General features: G+C 32.9%; 1 protein-coding gene across 7 annotated transcripts in view; it reads left to right on the forward strand.

The window, feature by feature from the left end:
- Ppp3cb (protein phosphatase 3 catalytic subunit beta) overlaps positions 1-9,425 on the forward strand; it is a 39,587-nt gene that overhangs the window by 6,593 nt on the left and 23,569 nt on the right. For all 7 annotated transcript variants that reach the window (XM_033766541.1, XM_010606960.2, XM_010606977.2 and 4 more), the window contains exons 4-8: positions 823-968; positions 1,180-1,319; positions 1,433-1,510; positions 1,616-1,710; positions 5,127-5,252. In XM_033766541.1, coding sequence (XP_033622432.1) covers positions 823-968; positions 1,180-1,319; positions 1,433-1,510; positions 1,616-1,710; positions 5,127-5,252 — 585 coding nt within the window. The remainder of the gene's footprint in view (positions 1-822; positions 969-1,179; positions 1,320-1,432; positions 1,511-1,615; positions 1,711-5,126; positions 5,253-9,425) is intronic.

Raw genomic sequence — 9,425 nt, forward strand, 5'->3', positions numbered from 1 at the left:
AGTACAAAAAAAAAAAAAAAAAGTATGATGGAACAACAAAAGTGCATGTCTCCCTATGATTAATGATCATTTGATTTGATAGATGTTCTATATAGGTTTCCTGCTTCACTACCCATTTTAAATATTCATTTGAGACATTAGGAGCCTGCTAGCTCCTCCAACATCTATTTTCTTTTCTTTTTTAAATGGATAGACTTTGAATGTTGTGATTATGTAGTGGTCTTGCCTATAATAATAATAATAATAATCATTAACACTCAATAAAATAAAATATGAAAACTATTTTAGCCTTCAGGTCTAATTTTGCTTCATTTGGCCTGTAAAGGTGAAGGGTTGAACTGTCTATAGAGATCTATCTGACTTTCTTATTTTTAGTAATATGACTATGCTGCATATCCTACATAAATTTTGAGAGAGCAAATATCACTTGTTCATAAAACTGATATTTTTATTGATTGTTATGGGAAAAGAGGCCTGCCTTTTAATATATATATATATATAAATATAAATTTACTCTTAGGAATTTTAACAGATGTATAGTATTGCCCATCACCATAGTCATGATACAGAAAAGTTTCATTATGTCATAAATTCCATCTTGCTCCTTTTTATGGTTACCACTTTACCTACTCAACTCCTGACCACCACTTACGTGTGTATTGTCTCCACAATTTTCTTGCTTTGATTTTAATTTAAAACATTTACCTTTTATAATAAAAATTTGTAAAATACAAGGGAAAGGAGGGCAAAAATAAAAATCTGGTGTCTGTTTAAAAAATGACCGATGATCCATTTTTATATGTTAATTTTTTCTTTTCCTAGGTAAAATTAAATATTCAGAAAGAGTCTATGAAGCTTGTATGGAAGCTTTTGATAGCTTGCCCCTTGCTGCACTTTTAAACCAACAGTTTCTTTGTGTTCATGGTGGACTTTCACCAGAAATACACACACTGGATGATATTAGGAGAGTGAGTAGAAGCTTCAAATTTCTCAACTTTGTCAAGATTAGATAATAGTAAAAATTAATACTGATATTTTAAGGAAATTACCTTCTAATCATTAAGAACAATGTAGTATGATCTGTATTCAAAGTTGGTACCACTTTCCTATCTACATTCTGTCCTCATTTTTTGACAAGTTATTTCTGTTCCTTGTTTATTTCTTTTCTTTCTTTCACAGTTAGATAGATTCAAAGAGCCACCTGCATTTGGACCAATGTGTGACTTGCTATGGTCCGATCCTTCTGAAGATTTTGGAAATGAAAAATCACAAGAACATTTTAGTCACAATACAGTTCGAGGATGTTCTTATTTTTATAAGTAAGGAAAAATATCCAAGATTAATCATATTTAATATTTAAAATAGTATTTAAATTTTACTTAAGAGACTATTTGAGTAAAAGAAAAAATATTTTACTCTTTTTTCTCTACAGCTATCCAGCAGTGTGTGAATTTTTGCAAAACAATAATTTGTTATCGATTATTAGAGCTCATGAAGCTCAAGATGCAGGGTAAGAATTCTGTTTCCCTGACCCAAATTAACACCTTGAATACAAATCAAACTTAGTAACCATGATTGATGCTTTACGATGCATATTAAGTTATTTGTTTTGCAGCTATAGAATGTACAGAAAAAGTCAAACTACAGGGTTCCCTTCATTAATAACAATTTTTTCGGCACCTAATTACTTAGATGTCTACAATAATAAAGGTAAGATGTTGTTGATAAAAAAATTATTAAACAACTTCGCATTTTAATTTACTTATTTTTTGAAAATGTAATAGAAAAGGGGGTATTGTTTAAAACTATCCAAATTATAAAAAACTATGAGAGAGAAGAAAATAAGAAACAAAAATCCAAAATGTGAAATGAAGTCATATATGATCATTCCACAGTTTGTCACTCACAAAAGCTGGTGTAAAAAAATGCTATAAGTACATAATTGATTTTCTTACATGATTTTTCATACATGATTTTCTTAAACCCACTTTTCATAATTCTTTTCCTTTATAATCAAGAGAATATTTTCTTGTTAGTATAAAGCTGCTGCTGTTTGGATAATTTTGTTTATTTGCACCTTCTACTTGTTTAGTGTATCATGTTGTTTTATATGTTCTTTTATCCCCACAGCCTTTATCACTAACTTATGAAGATTTATTTTTGGACTTTCTTTGATTAATCTAGTATGACTTCCTTTCAGAGATAAATTCTTTTCTTTTTAAATTTTTTGTAGTATTTTTTAAACCTTCTGTTTCAGTGGTTTCTATTTTTTCCCTCCAAATTTGATCTGTGATGATAGGATTTCATTTTATTCTGAACATGATTTATTGACAGATAATACAAAGGGTCTTAGTGTAGGTAAATATGTGCCAAGGACATTAAAGGTGAGATTGAATTTACGTAGTGTTCTCCTCATCAGAGGAGGAAATTAAGAGGCCAGCTCCTAATCTGTCTTGACATATCTGGAATTCATTTGGCGATTTCATAGCTTCAGAGTAGATGTGCCAAGAGAAAAGAACAGAAGGTTAAAGATTTAAAAGTACATTTAGAAAGATAGTGAGATCATGGCTAAATATGGGTCATGGTGTAAGTTTGAAAGAAGAGCAGAATTTGAGTTTTTTGGATAATGGGAAATGATGGCTAAAAGATTAAAACATTTATTTAAGATCCAACAGTAACATGCTGAATAATTGATATAGAATATAAGAAATATGGCTTCATTTTTTTTAAAGAAACAATCTAAGTTTTAACTCCATTCTCAAGAACAGGATAGAGTGCTACATTTTATTTTTTTGCCAGTGCTTTTTTCTCTCGGTTTTTATTTTTTATTAGTACATGTTTACAGTATACACTGATTACATTCCTTATGAGAAGTTGGTACATGTATATAACACATCTTAGTTATTCTTTTCATCCCCTTCCCTTCCACTTCTTCCCCCTCCATCCTCCACTCTTAGTCCCGCTCCCATCTGGCAAAAGAGCTATCTTCATATTTTCTATTACTTACATTTTATGTTGTTCTTTATACTTTGGATTTCTCATATAAGAAAAAACATACAATAGTTAAGCTTGTGTGTATGATTTATTTCACTTAACATTATCATCTCTGCCAGTGCTCTGAATTCCACAAATGTGTCTATTCTTGTCAATTTTTTTTTTTTTTTTTTGGTACCAGGGATCGAATTTGGGACCTTGCACTTGCAAGGCAGGCAGCAGAACCATTAAGCTAAATCCCTGGCCCTATTCTTATCAGTATTAAAGGAGCTAGTATTCAGTGTACAGCTGATTACTGCCTTGCTGGTTATCCCTTGTCACTTTGACTCAGGAATCAATTATTTTAGTATTTAAAAATGAGACTCACCTGGCGTGGTGGTGCATGCCTGTAATCCCAGCACTTGGGAGGCTGAGGCAGGAGGATCACTGTGAGTTCAAGACCAGCTTGGGCTACTTAGTGAATTCCAGGTCAGTCTCAACTACATAGTGAGATCCTGTCTCAAAAAACTAAAAAAAAAAAAAGAAAAGAAAAGAAAAAGAAACTCAAACCATTACATCTGTTTTGTCCAAATCAAATGTCTTTTAGTAGTTATGATTCTATACATAACTAATGTTAATGCTTTGAATGTTTACACAGTATGGGCATATTTGTGATGTTCGTTCCCATTTATAAGACAATTTTCTAGATTTTCTCTTTGTCTTCTCTTCCTTAAATAGGGTCCAAAAGCTTGGTATTAGCTCACAGTCTCTGAGGCTAAATTTAAAATGTTTTTATTTCATGAGGGAATTTGATAAGGGAAACAAACATACACTGGTTAAGTTAGTAAATGGTGATATGTAGCAGGATTACTTTTGGTTCTATATTAGCCAGAATTGCAGATCTTGGAATTTAACGTCTGTACGTCAGTGCTTTTCATGAAAGTAAAGGAACAAGGGCTGGGGATTTATTTAGCTCAGTGGTTCTGCAGCCTGCCTCGCAAGTGCAAGGACCTGAGTTTGATCCCCAGTACCAAAAGAAAAAGAAAAAAAAAATTAAAGAAACAGAATGTAACCACTTACTTACTGTAATATTGACAAAGCATTTTATACTTTTATGTAGTTCTCTATGAAATACATTCTCTGATTTTAAACTTTGAGATAGACAGGTTGAACATTTTATTTTCATTTTTTTCCCCTCATTGAGTTTATTGGTACATTTTAGGTATACATTGCAGTTACATTCACCATTGGGTATTTTCATTTTATAAGTGAGAAACATATTAAATAATTTATACACATTCCATAGCCAGTACATGCCTTATTTTCTTTTATTATATTTTGGTACTAGGGATCTTGCACTTGCAAGGCAGGTGGCGGCACCACTGAGCTAAATCCCTGGCCCTGTTCCATATTTTAGATGAGACTAGAGCCTAGCCCTTCTAACCCCTGTTCCAAAAGTATTATAATCAGTGATGTAAATTTATGTAGGCTAATGTAAAATACTTAATTATGTTGACAATGAAACAGATACCTGAAATTATAATGAACATTATTACCTTTGGATTATTATAATATTTTATCTTTTGGTGTTTTAGCAAAATTTTTTTCTAAATGAAGTAAAGTATTTCTTTCACGTTGTTTCACCTCGTTTTCTATAGTAAATGAAAAAAATATATCCATACAACCATAAATAAATTACTGGAGGCTTTGATTTATTTGTTTGTTTGCTTTATTACCACTTAGCTGTCCTTATCAGGTTGCCTAAAGCTAAAAAGATCCTCTTTTAATTCCTCAATTTATATGAAATTTAAAAACCTAGAAAATTGCTCATTGCCATTGTGTGTTTCCTTTAAAAATTTAGTTTTCACAATTTTGGATTTAGTAAAAATACAAGTTCATCATTGGATTATAAAGTAAAACAAATATTCTGGAAATAATCTGAAAAATTTCACTGAAAAGATCTATTACTCTACATAAAAGTCTGTTAAAAACAAAATGTGTGTTATTACCAAAAATTAGTTTTTATCTCTCTCTCTGTCAGCCCAGATTCTAATTACCCTTCCTTCTTAAAAAGATACCTTTCTGCCGCTATGTATTTTGTACTTTGGAGCCTATAGACAAATTGTTATATTGGCATTCAACTTATCTTGTAGCTGCTGTATTAAAGTATGAAAATAATGTGATGAATATTCGACAGTTTAATTGTTCTCCACATCCTTACTGGTTGCCTAATTTTATGGATGTCTTCACATGGTCTTTACCATTTGTTGGAGAAAAAGGTATGCTTTTTATTTTAAAAGAATCAATTATTTTATTGCCTAACATTTACTCTAGTTTACTATCACAGGCACATACTTGCTAAAGGAAAGTTAAGTCTGATTTCACTGTGGTTACAGCTCTACTTGGGTATGTGGGTGTGGATATGAGAGCCTCAAAGATATTTTAGTTAGCTGTTTACAGCCCCCATGTGAGGGTGTCTGGGGGACTGGAAGAAGATTTATAAATAACCTGATGTTGTCTTCAGCTGTTGGGTTTTCTTTCTTTTTGTTTTTAGTTTAAATCTTTTATGGAGGGGTAGCTTTGCTTTGGAATGAATCCTTCTGCATATTTTAACACCAGTTTTGGGGATGCCACGGACATTTATGGTAGAATTTGATAGCCTTTGTTTGGGCAGTGTTAGTCATTGTATAGCACTTCCATGCTTTGAAAGAAATGATACAGAACATTCCAGGTTCTAACCTAATATTTCTTCTCCTATATCAAGAATATATATAGAATTTTAGTAGTGATACTTTTCTGATAATATAGGGAACCACTTTTTAGATCATACTTAATCTTTTTAAGAGAAAATAAATGCTATTTTAAATGTTTTCTTTTGTTTTTAGTTCTGTGGAATTTTTAGGATTTTATTACCTATTGTATTCTTTTTTTTCATTTTAGTGTTAATTTTTCTACAAAGCAATAACTTAGTTTTCATATGTGGCAAATGGTAGTATGAGAGTACAAATATGATTATAAAACGTTTTGTTCTCTATCCCCTCTATTTTTTTCCCACTTCTTTCATGTTACAGAATGTTCCTTTCTGTATGATATGCCACTTCTGCAAGGCAAATTTTGGTTCTAAAATTCAGAATTAATACTTGCCTTCAGTCTTCTTCCTTTACTCCAAAGGTCTGATGTTAGGTTAACATGCAGATAGAATTACCTGCTTTAGCATTTGAGAAGGGAACCAGTTAAGGGCTTAGGTGCAAGGGATGCATTACACTTAACAACCTTCTATCTTTGGTATATGAGAAATAGTTCAATTATAGTGTCATCAGGCCAAAGGGAATTTTAGAATTCATCTCACTCTCTTGCCTCCAGACTTGATTGCAACTCAGCTATTTTAATGTAATATGGGAAGAGTGTAAGAGCCAGGAAAAAAGATAAGGTAGAAGGAAAATGGGCATTCTGTAGACTCAAGTTTATTCTCTGAGGCTTCAGTGTAAGAAAATATTTCATATCTAATTTAAATATTTATGCAATAAGTGTTTAAAAGGAAAAAATACAGAGATAATGGATTTTTCTCCGTATACCTGTCAAAAACTAGGGCATCAAAGAATTGTAGAGTTTATCAGTGAACTATGCAATCCATTTCTTTTGAAACATAAAGTTTAATCCAGCTTCTGTGGCTCTGTAAGTTAAATACAGTTGGAAAATAGTAAGCTTCTATTGGTCTTCCCAAATTTAAATTCTCATTGATCTTTGAACCTTCTTTTGCCACTCTCAATCATCTCTTGTAAAATATAGAAATATTCAAACCTTTTGACCATTTGTATTTTCTGTGAATCTTCTCTAAATTAAAAAAATAGTGCTGGGGATTTAGCTCAGAGGTTCTGCCTCCTGCCATATATATATATATGAGAGAGAGTGAGTGCTCATGTACAAAAAATTGTAATCAATTTCAAGCAGTCATAAAATTTTTATCAAGCTCCTTGCATATTTGACATTTTAATACATGATAGATATTTTGATAGCCTATTTCTTGATTCTAATATAATTTTTCTTGATGAAAATCAGCAAGTGACAAATCATTTGTTTCACTTCCAAAAAGCTAGTTTTACTCTGGTCTAGTCCCTGGCAAGCTGCTAACCTAAGCCAGGGGTTTCCTAAGAAAACGACTTAAAGTTAGATAAAGCAGTTTATTTAACTTTTTAGAGGCAAATAACCCCTGTTAAATTTCATATTTTAAAAAATTCTTTTTTTTGAGACAGGGCCTTGCTATGTAGTCCAGACTGTCTGAACTCACTGAGTGCCCAGTCTAGCCTCAAACTCCTGGTGATACTCCTAGTTTACCCACTATGCCTAGCCTAAAAACAGTCATAAACTGGAAAACTATGAACATACATGAATAATGTGAATTCTTACATACTCACTACTCATCTTCAACAATTACCAAATCATGGCCATTGGCCAATCTTGGGTCATTTATATACCCATCCGCTATTTTCTTCCCTTCTCCCAAATTATTTTGAAACAAACCTAGTATTTTTTACATCTATAAGTATTTCAAAATGTACCTCTAAAAGATGAAAAAATTTTAAAGTTACACATAAAAGCACTTAACAATTTCTTAACACAGAATCATTTTGAGAGAGAAAATTCATGTATAAATATGTACATACACAAAACATTTTTAGTATGCTTACAGCTCTGAAGTGAAGTGGTTTATTGGTCCTAATGTAAGAACCTCTGTTCTGAAGGATCCAGTATAATTTGTGATTTCCATAGAAGGTCATACATATAAAACTTACTCTTTTAATAGGTGTGTGTGTGCGTGTGTGCCTATTATATATAATATGTAATATATGTAATATATAATATATACTCTATATATACCTATTGTATTTATTTGTTTGTTTGTTTATTTACTTGTACTGGGGATTGAACTTGGGTCTTTGTGCTTATGAGGCAGACACTGGAACCACTGAGCTAAATCCCCAGCCCTAATTTTAATTTTTTTAGAGATGGGGTCTTGTTACGATGCCCAGGGTGGCCTCAAACTTGTAAACCTCCTGCCTCAGTCTCCTGAGTAGCTGGAACTATAGACACATGCCACAACATCTGGCCTCTAGATTTTTTTTAAAGTCTCTTCAAAGTACTAAGAATGAAAAGATAAAAGTAGGATATGGTGGGGGGAGTAGGATATAAGATATAGGACTTTGCTTGTTAACTGGGGACTTGAGATACATAAATAATGATAATAAGGTGTAATATGGTAAGCATTCCAAGTCAAGGAGAGTTTTTTTGTTTTTGTTTTGTTTTGTTGTTGTTGTTGTTGTTGTTTTGCAGAACCAGGGATCAAACTCAGGACCTTGTGCTTGCCTGTTTGAATGGGAGAATTTTGCTTGCGGATATGAGCAATAAAATTCTAGATGAGAGAACTGCCCAAGCCTGTCTCTGAAAATAAGATAAAATAAAATAAATAGGTCCCTGACAAATGTTGAGGGGTTCAGTTTGATTTAAGGACTGTAGTAGAAAAATAATGAAGTTATATCATTAACTAGATTATGAAGATCTGGTAGCCATCCACTGAAACAAATGTGACCATGGTAGTCATTTAGAAAAATTACAGGGGGCGCCAGGGGTGTAGCTCAGTGGCACTGTGCCTGCCTGGCAAGCTCAAGGTCCTGAGTTAGATCTCCAGTACCATCAAACAAGCAAAAAAAAAATTACTGGTTTGGGGATGTAGCTCAGTGGTAGATGCTAAGCATGCTCAAGGCCTTGAGTCTCTTGTCTAGCACCAGGAAAAAAAGAGATTGCCGTGGTAAACTGGATTGGATGGTAGAAAGACCAAAGGCTGGGAGACCTGTTAGGAAGCTATATCAAAAGTCAAGTAGAGGGCCAGGCATTTAGCTCAGTGGTTCCAGCACCTACCTTTGCAAGCCCAAGGACCCGAGTTTAATCCCCAGTACCAAAGAAGAAAAAGTCAAGTAGAAGGACCAGGGATTTAGCTTAGTGGCACCATGCCTGCCTTGAAAGCTCATGGTCCAGAGTTTGATCTCCGATACCAAAAAATAAACAAACTAAAAACAAAGTCAAGTAAAGAAATAATGAAGTCTTTGTAGAATTTAGGAATGGAAACTTGGAGAACCAGAAGTACTGTAGAAGTAGAAATCTGTGAGACTTTTAACAAAATTACAAATTTAAGAGGAGGAATAGTTGAAGATGAATTGGATATTTTAAGTCTGGTAAAGATGATACCATTAACATGTTGACCTGAAAGCTACTTTTGCAGTAACCTTTCATGCTGGCTATTGCTGCTTTTCTTTTTCTTTGTGATCTCTAGGCCCTTGACTGTCATTTTTCTTTTTTTTTTTTTTTTTTCAGTGTAGGGGTTTAAACCCAAGACTGTACATGCCAGGTAGGCACTCTACCATTGCACTACATCCCCAGCTCATTTTCTTAATAGT

The sequence above is a fragment of the Fukomys damarensis genome, unplaced genomic scaffold (genome assembly GCF_012274545.1).
Source record: "Fukomys damarensis isolate Sample0158 unplaced genomic scaffold, DMR_v1.0_HiC HiC_scaffold_20, whole genome shotgun sequence".
NCBI classification, from domain to species: Eukaryota; Metazoa; Chordata; class Mammalia; order Rodentia; family Bathyergidae; genus Fukomys; species Fukomys damarensis.